At 51.7% G+C, this 19450-nt stretch overlaps 13 protein-coding genes across 13 annotated transcripts; 8 read left to right on the top strand and 5 right to left on the bottom strand.

Moving 5' to 3' along the window:
* Nucleotides 1–540: 540 nt before the first annotated feature.
* Nucleotides 541–979, top strand: M438DRAFT_243812 (RNA-binding domain-containing protein; the record flags this gene model as incomplete). The annotated part of the gene is made up of 3 exons (XM_029899572.1): nucleotides 541–609; nucleotides 670–776; nucleotides 889–979. Coding segments are annotated over 3 exons (267 nt in total), but the record flags the coding sequence as incomplete, so codon positions are not given.
* Nucleotides 980–1844: 865 nt separating this feature from the next.
* M438DRAFT_347538 (18S rRNA biogenesis protein) lies at nucleotides 1845–3330 on the top strand. The gene has a single exon (XM_029905931.1). It carries the CDS (start codon nucleotides 1886–1888, stop codon nucleotides 3092–3094), a length of 1209 nt encoding a protein of 402 aa, XP_029758462.1. The 5' UTR covers nucleotides 1845–1885; the 3' UTR covers nucleotides 3095–3330.
* Nucleotides 3331–3349: 19 nt separating this feature from the next.
* M438DRAFT_301186 (DUF1692-domain-containing protein) lies at nucleotides 3350–4870 on the top strand (the record flags this gene model as incomplete). Its single annotated transcript, XM_029902088.1, has 3 exons — nucleotides 3350–3838; nucleotides 3892–4660; nucleotides 4712–4870. Coding segments are annotated over exons 1-3 (1302 nt in total), but the record flags the coding sequence as incomplete, so codon positions are not given.
* Nucleotides 4871–4977: 107 nt separating this feature from the next.
* On the bottom strand, nucleotides 4978–5491 carry M438DRAFT_323148 (uncharacterized protein; the record flags this gene model as incomplete). Its single annotated transcript, XM_029902993.1, has 2 exons — nucleotides 4978–5070; nucleotides 5120–5491. The coding sequence occupies 2 exons, from the start codon at nucleotides 5489–5491 to the stop codon at nucleotides 4978–4980; spliced, it is 465 nt and encodes a 154-aa protein (XP_029758464.1).
* Nucleotides 5492–5794: 303 nt separating this feature from the next.
* On the top strand, nucleotides 5795–6551 carry M438DRAFT_337310 (uncharacterized protein; the record flags this gene model as incomplete). The annotated part of the gene is made up of 2 exons (XM_029903983.1): nucleotides 5795–5833; nucleotides 5886–6551. 2 exons carry the CDS (start codon nucleotides 5795–5797, stop codon nucleotides 6549–6551), a joined length of 705 nt encoding a protein of 234 aa, XP_029758465.1.
* Nucleotides 6552–7119: 568 nt separating this feature from the next.
* M438DRAFT_278011 (uncharacterized protein) lies at nucleotides 7120–7879 on the top strand (the record flags this gene model as incomplete). Its single annotated transcript, XM_029900969.1, has 4 exons — nucleotides 7120–7173; nucleotides 7246–7287; nucleotides 7337–7402; nucleotides 7457–7879. 4 exons carry the CDS (start codon nucleotides 7120–7122, stop codon nucleotides 7877–7879), a joined length of 585 nt encoding a protein of 194 aa, XP_029758466.1.
* A 25-nt stretch (nucleotides 7880–7904) lies between these two features.
* Nucleotides 7905–8837, bottom strand: M438DRAFT_278053 (NAD(P)-binding protein; the record flags this gene model as incomplete). Its single annotated transcript, XM_029900973.1, has 1 exon — nucleotides 7905–8837. One exon carries the CDS (start codon nucleotides 8835–8837, stop codon nucleotides 7905–7907), a length of 933 nt encoding a protein of 310 aa, XP_029758467.1.
* Nucleotides 8838–9304: 467 nt separating this feature from the next.
* On the top strand, nucleotides 9305–10259 carry M438DRAFT_278346 (transcription elongation factor; the record flags this gene model as incomplete). Its single annotated transcript, XM_029900994.1, has 2 exons — nucleotides 9305–9773; nucleotides 9832–10259. 2 exons carry the CDS (start codon nucleotides 9305–9307, stop codon nucleotides 10257–10259), a joined length of 897 nt encoding a protein of 298 aa, XP_029758468.1.
* Nucleotides 10260–11627: 1368 nt separating this feature from the next.
* On the bottom strand, nucleotides 11628–12661 carry M438DRAFT_301198 (putative UPF0136 membrane protein). Its single transcript, XM_029902089.1, has 3 exons — nucleotides 12542–12661; nucleotides 12482–12489; nucleotides 11628–12427 (listed from the first exon to the last, which is right to left on the bottom strand). The coding sequence occupies exons 1-3, from the start codon at nucleotides 12542–12544 to the stop codon at nucleotides 12121–12123; spliced, it is 318 nt and encodes a 105-aa protein (XP_029758469.1). The 5' UTR covers nucleotides 12545–12661; the 3' UTR covers nucleotides 11628–12120.
* Nucleotides 12662–12827: 166 nt separating this feature from the next.
* Nucleotides 12828–13576, top strand: M438DRAFT_367273 (defender against death DAD protein). The gene is made up of 3 exons (XM_029907942.1): nucleotides 12828–13202; nucleotides 13258–13379; nucleotides 13436–13576. The coding sequence occupies exons 1-3, from the start codon at nucleotides 12897–12899 to the stop codon at nucleotides 13500–13502; spliced, it is 495 nt and encodes a 164-aa protein (XP_029758470.1). The 5' UTR covers nucleotides 12828–12896; the 3' UTR covers nucleotides 13503–13576.
* Nucleotides 13577–13612: 36 nt separating this feature from the next.
* M438DRAFT_278230 (putative aromatic aminotransferase Aro8) lies at nucleotides 13613–15333 on the bottom strand (the record flags this gene model as incomplete). The annotated part of the gene is made up of 3 exons (XM_029900987.1): nucleotides 13613–13876; nucleotides 13929–15073; nucleotides 15123–15333. 3 exons carry the CDS (start codon nucleotides 15331–15333, stop codon nucleotides 13613–13615), a joined length of 1620 nt encoding a protein of 539 aa, XP_029758471.1.
* An 847-nt stretch (nucleotides 15334–16180) lies between these two features.
* M438DRAFT_323166 (adenylate kinase) lies at nucleotides 16181–17317 on the bottom strand (the record flags this gene model as incomplete). The annotated part of the gene is made up of 3 exons (XM_029902994.1): nucleotides 16889–17317; nucleotides 16747–16833; nucleotides 16181–16617 (listed from the first exon to the last, which is right to left on the bottom strand). The coding sequence occupies exons 1-3, from the start codon at nucleotides 17043–17045 to the stop codon at nucleotides 16181–16183; spliced, it is 681 nt and encodes a 226-aa protein (XP_029758472.1). The 5' UTR covers nucleotides 17046–17317.
* A 330-nt stretch (nucleotides 17318–17647) lies between these two features.
* On the top strand, nucleotides 17648–19420 carry M438DRAFT_398770 (LETM1-domain-containing protein; the record flags this gene model as incomplete). The annotated part of the gene is made up of 4 exons (XM_029909381.1): nucleotides 17648–17887; nucleotides 18011–18178; nucleotides 18228–18506; nucleotides 18560–19420. 4 exons carry the CDS (start codon nucleotides 17648–17650, stop codon nucleotides 19346–19348), a joined length of 1476 nt encoding a protein of 491 aa, XP_029758473.1. The 3' UTR covers nucleotides 19349–19420.
* Between the last annotated feature and the right edge of the window lie 30 nt (nucleotides 19421–19450).

A 19450-nucleotide genomic window follows, 5' to 3' on the forward strand; every position in this document is an offset into this window, starting at 1 on the left:
GACCCCACCATCCTGACCCTGAAGGAACACGCCCGCGCGCGCTATCTTCTCGCGGATCACGAATCAACCTTTACCGGCAGTATTTAGCTTGGGTTTTGGGCTGCAGAGGAGACATTCCACGTGCTCTCACCTATCCTGTCACCTTTTCTCTTTCATTCCTCACTTTTCCTCCAGATCAATTTGGCGGCAAGCACTTTCCTCCAAAACCGAACCCTTCACACCCGGACCTTGTTTTCACTGTGAGTTGTTTGCGCTTCACAACATTGACACTTTATCTGACGAAGCTGTCTTCCACGCTTTCAGTCCAAGTGCCCCTCTCCCCCGCTTCAAATTCCCCAAGTTCCAGGTGAGTTTCTCATCAACCGACGTGTCGCCTGCTCCTCCCGCTTCGTCATCCTCAACCACCTCTTGCAGAGTTCTAACAATCCATCCTTCAGACCTTCTTCAATAACCATCAATCATCATGTCGAAGCTTTTCATTGGGTAACAATTGTCGCAACATGCGCCAGCAGCTCTGAGCTAATTCATATCAACAGCGGCCTTGCCTGGCACACTGACGACGTTGCTCTGCGCTCAAAGTTCGAGGAGTTCGGCGCCGTCGAGGAAGCTGTAAGACTTTCGCGCATTCAAAACTACAGAATTCCCACCAATACTGACATCAAACTCCAGGTTGTCGTCAAGGATCGTGACACCGGACGCAGCCGTGGCTTCGGCTTCGTGCGCTTCTCGAACGAGGATGAGGCTGATGCCGCTATCAAGGGCATGAACGAGATCGAGTGAGTCACAAAACAACCATCGACGGACCCTTTCACTCCGCGCACATACGAAACGCGCATGTGTTTCGGCTTTCCATACGCCGCATTGAACACGAGGTGCTAAACATTACAGATTCGACGGTCGTACCATCCGCGTGGACAAGGCCTCTGAGCGTGGCAGCGGCGGCGGTGGCTTCCAGAGCCGTGGCGGATACGGTGGCGGTGGTCGCGGCGGCTCCTACGGTGGTGGCGGCGGCAGCTACGGCGGCGGTGACCGTGGCTACGGCGGCGGCAACAGCTACGGTAAGCTTTTGCCCCTTTCAATACCATTCAATGACTCCGACTGACACATCTATAGGCGGCGGCCGTGGTGGCTACGACAACCAGCAGCAGGGCGGCGGCTACGGCGGCGGTGGTTCCAACTGGCGCGGCGGAAGCCAGGGTGGCTACGGCGGTGGCTACCAAAACAACGGCGGCGATGGTTACGCCCAGTAAGCGTTCCATCCAGGAAACGGACCACACACGACGGATCATCAAAACGATATGAACATGAAGACCCCAATCTGGGTCATTGCGAATTGCCCAAGCCAGCGGAGCATCTCACGGCATATAGTCCAGTTCTCTGACGTCTGCCCTCAGAATTCAGTCATCTCTATAGAATGCCACTCCTCTTTGATTTCCACCTACCTTGATCTGTTCCAAACATATTCTGTGCTTTCGTTCGTGAGCTCAACAAACCAACTCGTCTGACATGATGAGAAAGCATCTTGACTTCTCGCAAATGAAGATTCTCTTCGATGAACGACGATCGCCAAAATGCAGATCCGCTGAGGCTGAAAGCCGACGGAATGACCAAGCTTGGAGTCCGTGGTATTCATGCACATATGACGGGTTGAAGGCATCATCAAGGCCCTGCCATGGTATGCGGTGGAATTGACTTTGGCAGAATCGACAGGGTCTCCAGGGTGAAAGTGCAAAGAAAGGGACCTGACTGTGGGGCACCTCCGAGCTCTCTCCGCAACGGACTTTGGCGCATCAAAACGCCGGATAAGAAAATCTCAAAAAAGCCTGGCCAAGATTTCTTTCTGGATTCGGATCACCAAACCTGAACAGCTCTCGGATACACCAAGATGGCGACTACGCAACCCTCGACGCCGCTCAAATTCAATGGCGCCGGTCACCTCACAACACGTCTTGTCCTTGCGACTCTCACCGGCCGACCTGTCCGTATCTCACAGATCCGCGCATCATCTCACACAAACCCCGGTCTTGCGCCGCACGAAGTCTCTTTCCTCCGACTGCTGGATGCCATCACAAACGGTTCTGCCATCGAGTTCTCCATGACTGGTACTACTCTGGTCTATAAGCCCGGTCTCATTGTGGGTAGTGCTGCGGGCTATGGCGCAAGCGGTGGCGTAGTAAAGCACGAGCTGCCCAGAGACTGTGCCAGAGGCGTCAGCTGGTTTCTCATACCTCTATGCATGTTGGCGGCATTCTCAAAAGCACAGGTCAACGTCATCTTTACCGGCTCTGGTGTAATCACGAGCGCAACAGACAAAGGCGATGTCAGTGTGGATACTGTCCGAACGGCCATTCTCCCTCTTTACAAAAACTTCGGCATTCAGAACAACATTGAGCTTCGTGTATTGAAGAGATCGAATCCTGGACCGAGTGGAAGAGGAGGCGGTGGAGAGGTACAGCTAGTGTTTGGTCACCAGGTCCGACTCCCCAAAACGATACACATCATGAACCCTGGCAGAGTCAAGAGGATACGCGGTGTGGCGTATGCAACCGGAGTGGCCGGTGCAAACAATGCCAGAATGATCGACACGGCACGTGGAGTGCTCAATCAGTTCGTTGCAGACACATACATCTTCTCGGACGTTTCTTCAGCACCTCTGATCCCTGCTCCGGAACGAAACAATGCGGCCGCAAAGAAGAAGATTGGAGTCGGATTCGGTCTGAGTCTGGTTGCCGAGTCCAGCACGGGTACCTTGTACTCGGCGGATGTGGCTAGCTCAGCAGCAGGCGGTGAGGCACCCGAAGACATTGGCAAAGCTTGCGCATATCAACTACTGGAAAGCATCTCGCAAGCAGGATGTGCCTCAATTGTGGCAGCGCCTACCATGTTGACGCTGATGGCCATGGGCAGTGAAGACGTCGGAAGACTGGTTTTGGGCAAGGAAGTGCTGGGTACCGAGGAAGTGGTGCAACTGGCGCGAGATCTTCGAGTGTTTGGCATGAGTGGTTGGGGCCTGAGAGACGGTAGCAACCAAGGAGATGTGGTTGTCAGCATTGTGGGACGGGGAGTGGGCAACGTCGGAAGGAAAATTGCATAGCGGTCTGGAACTCGACCTGATTCTTTTATATACGATAATGATACCCCCATGTTCTTGCGCAATCATGCAGGCAGACAAGTGCAAGAGCAGCTCGACCGACCATCTCAGCTTGAGCAGATGGTGAGAAAGCCGAACCGAGGGACGTGCGCGCAAACCCCGAGGGTCCATGTGCATCAGCAGCGAAAGGTGGAAAGGTGGCTTCTTAATATACTCGTCCTCTAAGTCCTCGACTTCTTCACGACACTTACCAAAGCCTGCGGGCTTGACAATTGCTTGGATGCTGTGCTGACCGGACCCGACCTCTACATTCCTTCTTATCCGTCCTTGACCTCACCATCCCATCTGCGGCCAACCCTCAGCTTTCTCCACGATGCCAGTCAAGTCTCGGTTCACGCGTCTGGACGCCTTTACCAAGACGGTCGAAGATGCACGGGTGCGCACGACCTCTGGTGGAATCGTCACCCTCTCGTCTCTGCTGTTGATCCTGTGGCTCGTCTGGGGAGAATATGCGGATTACCGAAGAGTCGTCGTACACCCCGAGCTCGTTGTAGACAAGGGAAGAGGAGAAAAGATGGAGATCCACATGAACATATCATTCCCCAGAATCCCATGCGAGCTCCTCACCCTCGATGTTATGGATGTGTCTGGAGAAATTCAGACCGGTGTTATGCACGGTGTTAACAAAGTCAGACTTGCCCCCGAGTCTGATGGTGGCCATGCCATCGAGTCCAAAGCACTTGAACTGTACTACTATCCGTCTAATTCTCCTGTTTGACCATTGGCTGATCTCTTCACAGCCATAGCGATGATCCTGCCACTCATCTGGACCCGGACTACTGCGGAGAATGCTATGGCGCACCATCTCCCGCAAATGCAAAGAAACCCGGCTGCTGCAACACCTGTGCTGAGGTTCGCGACGCCTATGCGAGTGTCTCCTGGTCATTTGGAAGAGGAGAAAATGTCGAGCAATGCACGCGCGAGCACTACTCCGAGCATCTAGACGAACAACGTAGAGAAGGCTGCCGTATTGAAGGTGGAATTCGTGTCAACAAGGTTGTTGGCAATTTCCACTTTGCACCTGGCAAGTCGTTCAGCAACGGCAACATGCACGTTCACGATCTCGAGAACTACTGGGCTGGCGGCAACAACATCGAACATACTTTCTCCCACAATATCCATCATCTTCGCTTTGGTCCTCAGCTGCCTGATGATATTGTTACTAGCATTGGCAAGAAGGGCATGGCTTGGACTAACCATCATCTCAACCCACTTGATGATACAGAGCATAAGACAGAAGAGAAGGCTTATAACTTCATGTACTTTGTCAAGGTAGTTTCGACTGCGTACCTGCCCCTGGGCTGGGAGAAGAAGAACTCTATTCTTGACCTGCCCCACGAGCTCATCGAGTTGGGAAGTTATGGTCATGGCGAAGCCGGCAGCATTGAGACACACCAGTACAGTGTGACCAGCCACAAGAGAAGCCTTGCAGGCGGCGACGATCGCCAGGAAGGTCACAAGGAGAGACTACACGCTAGAGGCGGCATTCCCGGTGTCTTCTTCTCTTATGTATGTCATCGTCTAACCTTCTGTCCGTTCATAAACTAACCTTTGTTGCAGGATATCTCACCCATGAAAGTCATCAACCGTGAAGCTCGAAGCAAGAGCTTTTCCGGTTTTCTCGTTGGTGTTTGCGCTGTTATCGGTGGCACGCTCACTGTAGCGGCTGCCATTGACAGAGCGTTGTATGAAGGTGTACAGCGTGTCAAAAAGTTGCATCAAGGATAAACTTCTAAAGATCAGCATTGATTATTGATAAATATCTCCAATTTCAGTTAGAATTGACCAATCTTTGCAAAACATGAAGTGCTAGACAGAAAGTGTTTTTAGGCATAGTTGCGAGCACCTTCTAAGATCCAGACCTCTCCATTGGCGACCTTGTTAGGGACACTCGAGACCTCGATACCACCGGGTTGGATCTAGAACGGTTATTAGTCAATGGTTTACGTAGCACATTTCGACGCTTACCAGTTTCTTCCCGTCCTTGTGTTCCCACCATACAGTGTCGCCTCCGAGGGTTTGGATCTTTTGGTTTTCAGCCCAAGGCGACTCGGGGACAACATGCGCCTCGACGAAACGTCTCAAGTTTCTGTGTGCTCGGTCTTCACCACTTTGACCGTCGTACGCGTTCTGACCCAAAGCAGCGTAGTCTTGAGGATCCTCCCAAGGCTTCCTAGGCAGTCTGGTGATGGCTGTATTGTGAGGTGCGAGCAACGTGGTGTTCTGTGATCCTTCCAGTCGCTTCGAAACAGATTCAATGTCACGAGTAAAGCCTGCAAAAATGTTGATACTGCGTTCTCTGCCGATGACATCGGAAATGGTAACACCGCTGCCTGGCATGACGTCGTGAGGGATTGGGAGGGCGATCTTTGCTTGTGCTTCTGGGGGGTGTGCAGGAAATAGCTTTGCAGAAGTTGTGGATATAAAGAAAGCTGCTACAAGTGATGCGGCAAAGGTTGTACGAGTCTTCATGATGTACGCAGGATAAGTCGGTAAAGATACGAGTAGTGAGGGAAATCAAGGTGGTCGCTGCACTCCACACGATGCCCCGGACTACTCTTGGCACCTTCTCAGCGCAAAGCTCAAGGCGCGTGACTGATTCTCGAGTTTTACGGACCTAACACACATCATGCGTCTGGTGTCATGGCAAATCATCAAATAAAAGTGCCATCAGTAACGGAAGTAAGCAAAGATTGTAGCGGCTCTCACTGGTTCCCTGGCTGACCATTCACAGGATGATCTGCGCCGTTTCTATAACAAGCACTTTGCTTCGCTGGGCTCCTCCAACAGGCACCATGGCGCTATATTGAGTGCCGAAGTGGAAATCGATGATGATGGTCTTGGTTACTATCCTGATGGTGTCAAGCGCACACTTACCGACGACCAAATTGCCATGTTCAGACACAGTGAAATTCAAGCTCTTCTAAGAGAACGCAGAAGAAGGCGCGAGAATTCAGACAGCGAGCCCGGCTCCGGTATACCTACTGGGATGGCTCAGTCGGTAGGTCGTGACAAGCTAGACACTGCCGAAGACATCGTCAGACAGCGCTCCACAAGCACCTCAGACTCCCAAAGCACAGGCAAAAGGAAGTGGCAAAGGTTTATCGACGTCTCTGAAACCAACCCAGAGCACTTGACTCACCGCAGGATTGCCCGTGAATTGGACGGGCAACAAACAAGCTCGGTTGATTTGGCCTATGGCGATGAAGAGCCAGCGGTCTCGGTATCCACCAAGCGTCCCAAAGTCAGCACTACTGTGTCGAGCAGTCGAAAGCATATTGCCTACAATGACGCAGATGAGGTACAGCCAACACAACCAGCACAACCACTCTCGGAACAAATCCACAATCGCCAATTTCTCTGGCCGACCTTGGAGACATCGACCAGCATGAACAGTTGAAGCGCTGCATCATGACCAAGCCGAGCATCAATCGATCCGGTGAGTGAGGCGTCTGACGAGTATAGAGCTTGTAAGTGGTCTATCCTTTCTTACTTTCATTTGCTCTGATGAGACATCATCCTTAGACCGATGGCTACGTGGGTAAAGCCAAGGTCGACTCTGTGTTGAGTTTTCAGGAACGCAACCACTGTTCTGACCACCACGAAGTCGCTGGGGACCTTAATCTTCTCTCTGATTGCTACACTGTTCTCAAATTCTTCTTACAAACCCTTCTACTGGACCGAGGTGCTAACTGTTATGACGGCAGATCAACGATTCTACGAATGGGTGTTAGCAAAAGGCGTTACCCAATGTTCATTTGTGCTAGGTCTTGATTGAGGTACAAGGACGATATGTAATTAAAGGCGCAACAAGCGCGCCAAATCATCACGCCAAGTCACGCAGCCCGGACCACCCCGCATTGTATGCAGCAATGCTAAATAGCAGCTGGTTCCCTGAGCAAAAGACAGATACCCTGATGCAACTCGGAGACGCCGGAATCCATAACACCACAATTAATATTCCAAATATGGCTGTGCCTGGCTCTGTGAATTTGCGTAATCTCTCTGGTACATACAATCTAGTGAGTGACTTCCATCATGTCGACGATATGCAGTACGTAGTGGTACCTGTTCGCAAATACTGAACTTGATAGAATAAACAACTGTCAGATTCGACCGATGCGGCCTTGCAGATGGTAAGTCTTCATGATCTACACTTGGGGCCATTTACTCATTCATTGACAGCAAGGCATCGGCTGGCTGGTCCGTCAAGCTGTAAAGTACTCGAATGTCACCCTCCATGTCAAGCAGGTACAATATACATCGAACCCCTTGGGGCATGGGACAGTTCTAATGAAACCACAGTTCGTTGGTGAAGACAACCTCATGCACATAGACAGCGAGCAAATCACGACAGGGAATATCCGTAACCTCGAGGACCGCATAATTGACTTCCAATGGCGTGAAAAGGACGACAGAATCTTTGGAAAGGTCAACGGACGCTCACGTTATGTCCAACTGGATGAGGTCGAGGACGAATACCTCAGGCAGGGCTGGGATGAGCAGTTCCTCGTTCAAGAGGGTCATCAGGTCCTCCAAATCTTTGTGGAGAGTTTAGGGAAGAAGCCCAATTGGACCGCTGAACAAGTTTGGGGCTTTGAAGTAGTAGATGGGTCTAAGCGTCACACTAGACGGATCATTGTCAAGAAGGGCAAGGAGGAGCACAAGCTTAGGTTGGTCTATGACTGGGTCGTGGAAAAGGACGAAGATGCAGATCTAGCTTATTGATCTAGTGCATACCTGTGTCAAACCCTCAAGCACGAAGCATCTCCTCTATCGTTTTCTCCACAGGCTTTGGCTTCTGGCTCTTGCTGGCCAGCAAGTTTTCCAAGGTTGGGTCGTTAATCAGACACTCCTGGTCTCTCAGAGCATCGTAACTCGCCGCCCACCACTTGGCAGCAGGTTCGGACTGCTCAAGGTCTTGAACGTAGTAGTCCTCAAGCTCCTCTCGAGTCACTATCTTGGTGGTGATTTTCTTTGATCTGACTTCAGAAACCTTCTCAAGGACTTGACTGATGGTCTTTGCTCCCTGAGTGGTGGACAGGTAAAAGGTCTTGGAAGCATATTCAGACGAAGGTGCAACAATGACCAAGGCACTGGCAAGCCCGAGATCGGAAATGGCGGTCCAGCTGATGGGAGAATCGCCGCCGACAGGCACTTCGGATCTTCGGTCGTCCTTGAGATGGTAGTAACTTGCATAAAGTGGCCAGCTTTCGTTATAAAGGCCCTCTCTCATGACAGTGTACTTGATGTCTTGTAGTTTTGCAAGGTAGGCCTCGGTGCGGATGTGAGCCTGCATGACGCGAGACTTGGAAGGGTTTTGGAAAGCCAATGAGCTGTAGTAGATGTGCTTCACGCCAGCAGATCGGGCAGCATCTATGGCGGTGAAGTGATGTTTCTCGCGACCCGAACCCAGCGGAGCATCGTTATAGTCCATGTCGATCTTCGGAGTGGAGACAAGGAAGAACTTGTCACAACCAGCCAGGGCCCTTTCGAGAGAGGCTTTATCGTCGAAAGAGGCATGGCGAACTTGAACGCCCTTGTGTTCTAGTGAGGACCAGGTGCTACTGCCAGGCTGGGATGAAGTACAGCATAGTATCTGGTCCTTGGGGAGAAGATTGTGAGAGAGAAGGGCATCTAGCGTGGCACCGCCAAGCTTGCCAGAAGCCCCGATGATGGCCAACATGATTGTGGTTGTTGAGAAGTGAGAGAAGTGAGAATGCTAAAGTTGAGAAGCAAGCAATTGTTCAGTGACGAGATGGTGAAGAGAGAAGGTGGGGCAGGTCATTTGTCATACACGCCTAATCAACTAGACACAAGAATGACGGCAGTTGAACAGCGACCAGGCCGGAAGCTGAGCGAAAGGTCAGAGTGGCATTGGTGAGGCATGTCGAACGAGTGTTGGCCTCGAAGCAAACACAGTCATAATTATACCGAGTTTCAGTGACCCCGCGTCCTTCGAACTTTCAGCTCCACGACACGCGCACCTTTGTCGCATTGCTCAATTATCATCTTCCTCCAAACTCTCGTCTTCGAAGCTCGGTTCCGCCATTCCCCATCACCCTCAATCAAGTCACGCACATAACGTCCGAGGCACTTGCGACAGCAGCTGGACGATCCATCACTCGGAGCAAGCGGTTGCGCAGCGGCATCATGGCGAGCATGGAAGCAAAGGACATTGAAGAGCGCGGTAAACAACTGGCCAAAGCTGCAGTGGGCGGCGACCCTCCAGCAACTTTGCTCGCGCTTCTGGACGGACTCAAGGGATGGACGGCCACGGAAAAGCTGTTGCGCCAGACCAAGATCGGTGTGCACGTCAACAAGTTGCGCCAGAACCCCGACACCCAAGTCGCGCGAACCGCCACTACCCTCGTCAACAAATGGAAGGGCGACGTCAAGAAAGCTCCTGCGACAGCTGCCTCCAGCGGCACAAACTCTCCTGCTCCGAACAAGTCCTCGCCCGCGCCTGCCGCTGCCAGCAAGCTAAAGGCCGAGCCGCAGGGCGACCTTGAGAAGCGCAACAGTCTGTCAGATAAGATCGATACCGCCGTTACCGGCAACCAGACTCGCGACGCATGCATCAAGCTGATGTACGATGGCTTGGCCTTCATGTCGCCTGATGGTATGCGCTAGCCAGACCTTCCTTCAAGAGAGCCTTCCCAACTGACATGTCTCGACAGCTGCGCCAGAAATCTTGAAAGTCGCTCGCTCTGTAGAGCTCGCTGCTTACAACGCCTACCAGCCCGAGGGCAGCCCCGAATACCGTCAGCGCATACGATCCCTCTATCAAAATCTCAAAAACAAGTCCAACCCAAAGCTCCGTAGTCAGGTCCTTTCAGGCTTCATCAAGCCTGATCGCTTTGTGCGCATGACACACGAGGAGTTGAAGAGTGACAAGCAACGCGCAGAGGATGAGAAACTGCAAAAGGAAAACATGGACAAGGCCATGGTAGCCCAGGCTGAGAGGAGTATCAGCGCCAGTCTGACCTGCGGCAAGTGCGGTCAGAAGAAGGTCAGTTACAGTCAGGCTCAGACGAGATCTGCCGATGAACCTATGACCACCTTCTGTGAGTGTACCGTCTGCGGCAACAGATGGAAGTTCTCCTGATCGACTTTGTGTCACTCAATGCCTTCACTTCTTCTCGTTGCTGTGTCAACATTATTCCGCAACACACTACTCACTTGGCTTCTCGCTGGCTGCCTTTCGCGTTCCAGCAAGCCTCGGCTACCTTTCAACTTTCTGAGATGGCCTTCTTCGATGCTGTCTCTGCAACATCATATTTTTTCCCGATGATATTCTTCTGATCCCCATATTTTGCTCATCTTGGAGTGGGACAGAAAGCGCGGCTAGCTGGAGCCAGGAGTCGGTCGAGCAGAAAAGGACCAGATTGCTTCTATTTTTTTATTTAGCAATACGATTGTCTGATCAATACCAAGCACAAAATAAGTTGAGAATGGTTTCAAGGGTTTCCCGACGTTCCTCTATCCATGCTGCGCTCGGCTTCATATTGTACAGTAGTTCGACTCAAGACAGTCATGTCGAAGTGCTGAAGCGATCCAGTCCAAGTACTGTTTCTAGCAAGGCCTTTGTGGTTCAATCAGTCCACGTATCGATGTCGAGCTATTCATTCCTGAGGTCTGGTCTGTGTTGACGTACGGCTCGTGTTCATGCTTTTTCAGCGTCCCCGATTGACAGCCCCAGGCCATCTGCTCTTGGTCTCCGTTCGCTCGTGGTTCCATACAGGGCTAGAGCAGCTCAAGATATGCAGATTATCATGGTGCTACAATACAAGCACGGCCGCTGCTAAACGGATTCAATTTTATACATGCTATGCACGTGCATAAATCACGACGCGTGACGTTCATCTAGCCTTTTCGGGCTGCAACCCAACTGCAGAGCGAGAGCCTCGCTCGTGCCGTTACAAGCTCTCGATGTAATACATACCCGGTATCACGGTCATACAGCTTTGTCAACCTAAAACCCTCACAATTCATTTGGGGCATCCAATAGTTGTCCTGGTTTCACCCATGCTTCGAATGCGTATTTCACAAGGTTTTTGATCTTGCACGCGAAGGTGTCGAACTACTCAGGCTGGTGAGTTGAAGACATCAGATCCTCATCCCATCATTATTGAAACCTTCTTCTTTGGCTCCTGAAGCAGCAATTCGTAGCCCTCAGAGGTTGCAAGTGACTTCGAAAGGGTAGATTGATCTGGCCTCAATGGATGGCACTGTATTGCCTGGTCTCCAAAGAAGTGTCGAGAGGCATCTACTAGCTTTTGAACAACTGTGTCAGGCATTGAGCGATACGTCTGGACTATCATTGAATAACGCTGTAATAAGCGACGATGAGGTAGCTGCTCATGGGCTCAGACTAGCAAGAACGTACCACAAGTCTATGGCAGTATCACTTTGTCGCTAGCTATTTCTGAATCAAATCTAGTGCAGATGACAGCTCTATCATCGATATGATTGAACAAGGGAGGCGGTCGTGAGACCGTATATTCTGACAAGCTATGAGAAACTACAGTGACCTGTCTCGGTTGGGCGAAGATACAGAAAGCCGAAGAAAACCAGCAACACGTTTGGAGAGAGCCTGCGGTACTAGAATGGAACGGGATGCATCCCAGCATGACTCGGATAGTGACAGCGAGGAGCTGAGACTCGATAAGGACACTCAAAACAAGAATCCCGCGTTCGAGGCGAGATATGCTCATTTTCTCTGTACTAGAATCCAAGGCACCAGACTCAATCGATGATCTTTGGCTGGCCGCAGTGACACGCTGTTTATTCGTTCGATCAACTTACCCTCCGAGCGAAACCAGTATCTCTCTGTGAGTCGGGATCATGCATCAATGCCTCATGGCTGCTGTAGGTTTGTCGTGAGGAGAACCTGCTTGGGGGAAAGAGGAGAGCAACAACGTTGCAACATGGAGGTAGAAGAATTGATTGAATTAGGTTAGATGATATCAGCGGACTCTGGAAGACCAAGCGGAGCCGAAACTGTAGAGACCATAGGCGGCAAGAAGACTGAGGCCGATAGGTAGGGGCTTGCCAGACTTGATAGCTCTGGGGACGCTGCTTCCTGCAAGAACAATGCTGGCCAAGAGAGCAAGCTCAACACCGTAAGGTTGGCGGTTGGACATGCGGTAACCACCCAGAGCGTAAAGAGCGCCTACAGAGACACCGGCTGCAATCGAGGGAACGGAGCCTGTTCTGATGTAACCGAGAGAGCCTCCGCCAGCGGTCAAAGAGGCGAGGATGTATGCAACAGTGCTGATTATGGTCATTAGACAGGTATATCGAGTGTAGTCCTTGGATCTAACTCACTCGAGAGACTACTTGAAATTAGCATCAATGAACAGCAATTCAGGAAACGGAGATTCTTACCATTTTGGTTGAAGAGTTTGGTATTACTTTGATGGGTATGAAGTGCTGTTGGGTTGGAGGGATATAGACGTCAAGACCGAGGTCGAATAAGCGGAGGGAGCTTCGGAGTTCAGTGACGCGGCATCTCGGTCCGTGCATGACAGTCGGCGAGCTTGAGCAAGCTGGCCTCGATTGTTGCTGCTACTCTTCAGCATTTAACGGAAGAGCATACAAATTCGACCTCGACATTTATAAACCTCTTGCCTAGTCGATAACTTTGATCCATAGCCTGATCCTGTTCGGCCAAGCTCCATCTGGTCAATCATACTTCATCCAATCGACACCTGATCCGAACTCAGCACCTCGCTCTACCAGCATGGCACCCAAGAAGAACGCCGCTGCTCCTGCGCCATCTCAAATCCCTGCGTCGACGGCCAAACCCTCTCACGGACAAACTTCTGCCTCGTCTCAACCCACCAAGCCTATTGCCGCATCTGCCAAAGCCACCTCCACCAAGTCTACCGTCCGCAACTCGACAGACGCTCAAGAGATCGCTCTGGCCGTGTGGGACCGCTATGTTCAGGACACTCCCCAGCGCGTCAAGCTGATCGACGTCTTCATGACCTTCCTCATCTTCGTCGGCGCTCTCCAATTTCTCTACTGTGTCATTGGCGGAAACTACGTACGCTCGATCTCTCTCGTCGCATCCAAGACGTCCGACTGACCTCTCTCTCTAGCCCTTCAACGCTTTCCTATCCGGCTTCTCTGCCACTGTCGGCCAATTCGTCCTGACCGCCAGCTTGAGAATCCAAACCAATCCTCAGAACAAGGCAGATTTCGGCTCCATATCACACGAAAGGTATGAACAACACACCAATTGCTTTCTACACGAACTGTTGCCTAATCCTATCACAGAGCTTTTGCAGATTACGTCTTTGGTAGTCTGATTCTGCACTTCTTCTGCGTCAACTTCATCAACTGAGTGAGGCTACTCATAAAAGTTTCGTTCGAGTCTTCTGTCTATCCCCTCCAACACCATGTATTCCCATTCCAGAATGCCCAAATTCCCAAGTGTATCCAGCTTTAGAATATCTACTGGCTCTCTAGCTTGAACTCCTCCCTAACAGCATCTCCAAGGCGCTTGATGGCCTCGTTAATCTTGTCAAATGGCGCAGCAGCATATGTTGTTCTGAAGAACATAGTATCGTGCTTGGCCTGGCTGTCCGCATAGAACCACGAGCCCTTCATGACCAGAGCACCGTGATCGACAATCGTCTGGAAGATCTTCTCTTCAAGTTCTGCGACAGACATGGTCTGGTGGTCAGGGTGCTTTTCATATTCGATTTGGAGCCAGTGCTGTCATCTTGTTAGCTTCATTCGATCAACGATACCAACACCAATCACTTACGAACATGCCAGCCATCGGCGGCTTCCAGCTAATCACCTCCCTCGGCAAGTACTTTTCACAAGCCGAGAGCATGACATCTCTTCTCTGTGTGTACTCCATTCTGATGTGAACAAGCCAATCCAAGAAACCTGCGTGACCCCAGTGTTCTTCCAGCAACTTGAACAAGACCAGCTGGCTGATACCACTAGGACCTTGAGTGCTAACATCAATGTGCTTAACAAATCTGTCAACAATTTGCTGCGATGCCGTGATCCAACCGACTCGTGATCCGGGTGCGACAACTTTGGAGAATGAATCCAAACGCATTACGCGACCGTCAACATCCATTGACAGGAACGAAGGTACAAGCGACTTCAAGAAGTCGGCATGAGTCTTGGGCGGTGGCACATCAGGCGCATTGGGTCCTGTGTATGGCTGCATCTGCAAGAAGTAGTATGGCTCGTCTTCTAGAATGTAGAGGTCATGCTTCTGCGCAACCTTGTACACGTCTCTGCGTCTCTGTTCGCTCTGGGTGGCTCCGGTCGGGTTCTGACCTGTTGGTACGGTATAGAGCAGGAACGGCTTTCTAGCACCACGTGCGGCCTCGTCCCAATTGCTCAAAATATCGTCGAGAGACTCTGGAAGGAGACCCTCGTCATCCAGGCCAACTCCGACCATGCGTACACCCATTGGTGCAGCCGTCTCGACAGCAGTCGCAAATGTGTAGTCCTCGGTCAAAACAACATCACCACGCTCCACGAACATTCTGAGGGCAACATCCAGACCAGAAGTGGAGCCAATGGTCATGTTACAGTACCAGTCTTGGTAAGGAGGGTCGTGTACGATCTCCGTGTGCTCGACCAGGTAGCGCAGCAGCTGTGCAGATCCAGTACCTTGGCCATAGTTGAAGGCGGTTGTGATGTCGAACAACGACTTGTCGTCCGCAAGGTCAGACTTCCCGGCTGTAAGTACAGGCCCTTGTTCGCGTGTCTCTTTCTCCGAGAAGTGGCCAACCTCTGGCACCTTGATGGACAGTTCGTCGAAGGGGAAGTATTCAGCTGAAGGGAGACCTCCACCGAGCGAGATGATGCCGGGCTTCTTGAGGTACTTGGCAGCGGCCTTGAGCGAGTTGCCCTTGCGTGATGTGGACTCGGCGTTCAGACGGTCTATTGGCGATTAGCATTGACCAGAATCCATCTTCTGTCTAGCACCTACGGTCCCATCTCTTGGCCCTGGGCTTGTGAAGGTGCTGCTTCTCTCCCTTGAATGAGTCCACATTGGCTACAGCAGCGACTCCGGCGATAAGCTTTCCAGTAGCCGCACGTCTTGTAGCAACACTTTCGAGTGTGAGGGGATTCGGGATGGTAACGGCAGTAGTGTCGTCAATTGCCTGTACATCGACATCGATAGCGCTTGGAGGCGACATTTTGGTGGATCTTTTGGATAACGATAGGGGATGTGGAAGTACAGCAACAGCTATATGATGTAGACACAGCGGTTTTATGCCAAAGACGTAACTAGGTCTATTTGACTCATAATGGCGCCTTGCGCCCAGCGCCCTTCTATCTACAAGAACTTTTGGGCCGAGCATCTCCGGCATCGCAGCATATCGATAGCCTCGATCCGCCCCGATACGACGTCGGCACCCACCCGAGTGGCTTCCGATACAAAGACCCCTGAAGAATGTTGCAGCCGCTCGCTTCACGTCTAGGACGAGTTTATGTGCTTTTCGAACGCCTTTTGGGATGAGCATTGTGGAAGAAGGGAATGCATGGATTATGAAGGTAAAATGTTAATATGTAGCATGTTATCATGTCAAATCTCGACTTAAGGTTGGAGTGCAATCGACTTCGCTAGGAGCATCCATGCATATTCCTAGCGATGGCCTCAAGATCGTTAATGAGCATGGCCTTGCGCGATCTTATGCTAGGCCTCCACGCAAGTCTTGCTGCCTGCCCATAATTTGTCTAGGCACATTTCTTCGTTGCGAAAGGTCCAGTTATGTGGCTTCTCACCCGTCGTCGCTGTGGGTCTGCATTGGGCGCGAGAGCCGATGAGCTACCATATCGTCTGTCAAACTATCATGAAGTCTTTGAAGATCCCCTTGTGGATGTGCCAGTGGGTGGTTGCCAAAGCGAAAATCGGTAAATGAAGGACTCAGATGCCGAGATCTTTCATGATGCATATCGGACATGGATTGGGGTATCTCGTCTCTCTGGTTCGTGATTTCTTGTCGTGCTCGGGAAGCCGAGGAAATCATTTAAGATGCCGAATCATGCCAATCCAAATCTTTTGTTGAACTCGTCAAACAGCTTGGGACTGATCTCGTCACTGCTGTTGCCATCGACTTTCCACAAAACACCTAGTTTGTCGTAGTGTTCAAGTAGAGGTAGGCTGGTTTCCTCAAACTTCTTCAGACGAGCCATCCAAGTCTCTGGTTTATCATCGTCTCTTTGAATCAGAGCCTCACCGGTGATGTCATCCTTGCCATCCACCTTCGGTGCGTTGAAAGTGGTGTTGTATACACGACCAGATGCGGCGTGAATCCAGCGGTTGCAGATGCGATCAAGAATGACCGAGGTAGGTGTGTTGAGCTGAACAACAAGGTTGATCGGGACCAATCTGTCGAGCTGGATAGCTTGGTCCACGGTACGAGGGAAGCCGTCAAGGATAAAGGAGGCACTGGGCTGGTCGCTGAAGTCGTAAGACCCTTGGTAAGACGATGTGGGAGTGATGTACTCGTCTTGAGCAGGTGCGAAAGCGTTGAGGGGATTGAGAGAAGAAGCCACAGAATTGACAGTCAAAGGCTTTTGCGTCGTCGATGGTGTGAGCCAACCACGTGTGGTCAATTCGTTTGTGATTAGGCGCAAGATGGTCGAATCAGGAACAAGTGAGCCGGCTTTCATGAGAGATTCGGCTTGTATACCTAGAGAAGCTGGGGTCAGTACCTGGAGTAGTAACAACAGATAGGCGCACGGTACCGAGAGGAGTCCGTCTGCGTACGTTGTCTCTCAGCAGATCTCCAGAGCTGATAGAGGCCAGTTGGGGGAATCGCTTGAGCATACGCTCCGACTGAGTTCCCTTGCCAACACCAGGAGCGCCGACAAGAATGATACGGGCAGCCTTGCGGAGCTGCATGGTGGGTCAGAGGACGTAAAGACTGCGAAGAGAGCGGGCAGAAGTGGGTGTTAGGTTTGGTCGGACAAGACGACTCGGCGACGTGTACGACCCTGATGCGGAGTCAAGCCGTACTGCGTTCTGACGAGGTATGACAAGATTGTTAGGTTACGGCGGATCGCGGGCTTGCGTAGCAGAGAGTGTAGATAGGAATGACACGAGTCGGAAGGGGTGAAAGAAGCAGAAGGTCCGGGAGTTGACGACAGGTAATAATTGTTCGGACTTGGTCAGGTTGATTGCGGGGTGTCCGACAAAGGACAAGGGACGAACCCCGAGGCTCGGCCATCGGCCATCGGCTGAACGTTCTGTGCCAGGAATTGTGCACGAGTTATGCAGGACAAGCTGCACGACCACGAGGCGACGGAATTAACGGCCAAAAGTTGTGAAGTCCGGAGCAAGCCTCTCGAACTTTCCTGACGACAGCAGCTCCCGCTGATTCCTCGCCCATTCCATCTTTCTGCTCTGCCGAACCTCTACTTAGCCATCGTCGACCACCATTCGAACTTCCTGTCTTCGTCCAAGGCGCCTTGCCCGCCATGTCTTTCAACCGTACTGCCTCCCAAATGGCTCCTCTGCTGCTCAGGAACAGCACCAGGACTGCCCTGTCTCGTTCTCTGCGCCTCCCTAGGCAACTACCCGCTGTCGCCATTCTGATCCCGAATCGCTTCGCCTCTGGCGAGACATCGACCTCCAACAACAACAACCAGTCCAACTACCCGCCGCCAGGATTCAATGCCGACCAGGCCAAGAAGCCCCTTACATCGCAAGACGACAAGTCGAAGCAGTCTTCCTCAACACCTGATGTCAGCATTCCCCTGCATAAGCCTTCAGAGCATGCTCCCACAAAGGCCTCGGAACAACACGCCCTCAATGAGCTTGCTAGCCAGAAGGCTGCCGCCGACAAGGCCGAAGAGAGAAAGATTGAGAAGAAGAAGGAAGAAGACAAGAAGCTCACTCTTCGCCAAAAGATCATGAAGGAGGTTCACCACTACTGGGACGGTACTAAGCTGCTCGCCGCAGAAGTCAAGATCAGTTCAAAGCTTGCCTTGAAGATGGCCGCTGGTTACGAGCTTACCCGCAGAGAGCACAGACAGGTGAGTGCACCAAACGCTGTCATTCAACCCTCAACTGACCTTCGTCTAGCTACATCGTACTGTCCAGGATCTTGGCCGTCTTGTTCCCTTCTCAGTCTTTGTCATTGTGCCATTCGCCGAGCTACTGCTTCCGGTCGCACTGAAGCTTTTCCCCAACATGCTACCTAGCACATACGAGGGCCAAAAGTCAAGAGAAGCAAAGGCCACCAGCCTTCGTGGCACTCGCAAGGAAGTCAGCAGTTTCCTCCGTCAGACTCTGCAAGAGACCGGTCTGCCTGTAAGCGCCGCCAACGCGCAGAAGGAAGAGTTCACCGAGTTCTTCCGCAAGGTATCCAATTCTCATGTTCTCTTCGTGGCAAGCATCTTGCTAACATATTCAAGATCCGCACCACTGGCGAATCGCCAACAAAAGCCGATGTCATCCGTGTCTGCAAGATTTTCAAGGACGACTTGACTCTTGATAACCTTTCACGTCCACAACTTGTCGGTATCTGCCGGTACATGTCTCTGACCACATTTGGTACCGACACTATGCTTCGCTACCAGGTCAGACATCGTATGCGCCAGATCAAGCGTGACGACAGAGCTATCTCGTTCGAGGGTGTCGAGTCTTTGTCTGTTCCTGAGCTCCAGACTGCCTGTGCTTCGCGTGGTCTGCGCACTCACGGTGTCTCTCCCGCTAGACTTCGCGACGATTTGAACCTGTGGCTCGAGTTGCGCCTGAAGTATGGTGTCCCAAGCACTCTTCTGGTCCTATCCAACGCTTTCATGTACACCCAGGGCAAGGATGTCGAGTTCGACTCACAGATAGATGCCCTGCAGGCTGTCTTGTCCAGTATTCCTGAGGAGCTCTTCCACGAGATTGAGTTGGAAGTTCACACTGCCGAGGGAGCTGCAACCAACAAGCAACGTCTCGAGGTCCTCCGCGAACAGCAGGAGTTGATCGAAGACGAGAACGAACAGAGCGAGAAGCAGAACGAGGGCGGCAAGTCTGCTCGTGTCAACGATCTCGAGAACATTGACGAGAAGGAGGATGAAGGACGACAGGAAGATGCGCTGAGACGTGAACACGAAGCCGAAGTACAAACTCAGGCAGACGTGTCCGCTTCATCGAGTGGAAGTCAGCAAGTGTCGGAAAAGGAGGTGAAGGCTGAGGAGAAGAAGGCTTGATTATATCATTATACAACTGCATTTGAGGGTTTTGGTTGGCGCGGATTTTGCATGCACCATTTAAAGGCGTTCTGTTTCGGACAGGCCAAGCAAGGCCTGATG

The sequence above is a fragment of the Aureobasidium pullulans genome, assembly GCF_000721785.1.
Source record: "Aureobasidium pullulans EXF-150 unplaced genomic scaffold scaffold_15, whole genome shotgun sequence".
In the NCBI taxonomy this organism is placed as follows: Eukaryota; Fungi; Ascomycota; class Dothideomycetes; order Dothideales; family Saccotheciaceae; genus Aureobasidium; species Aureobasidium pullulans.

Bases quoted from the DNA above. Each gene is read 5' to 3' on its own strand.
- M438DRAFT_347538 (XM_029905931.1), top strand. From the start codon at position 1,886: ATGGCGACTACGCAACCCTCGACGCCGCTCAAATTCAATGGCGCCGGT.
- M438DRAFT_367273 (XM_029907942.1), top strand. From the start codon at position 12,897: ATGGCACCCAAGAAGAACGCCGCTGCTCCTGCGCCATCTCAAATCCCT. The intron at 13,203-13,257 runs GTACGCTCGATC...CTCTCTCTCTAG, and splicing joins GTGTCATTGGCGGAAACTAC to CCCTTCAACGCTTTCCTATC. The intron at 13,380-13,435 runs GTATGAACAACA...ATCCTATCACAG, and splicing joins GGCTCCATATCACACGAAAG to AGCTTTTGCAGATTACGTCT.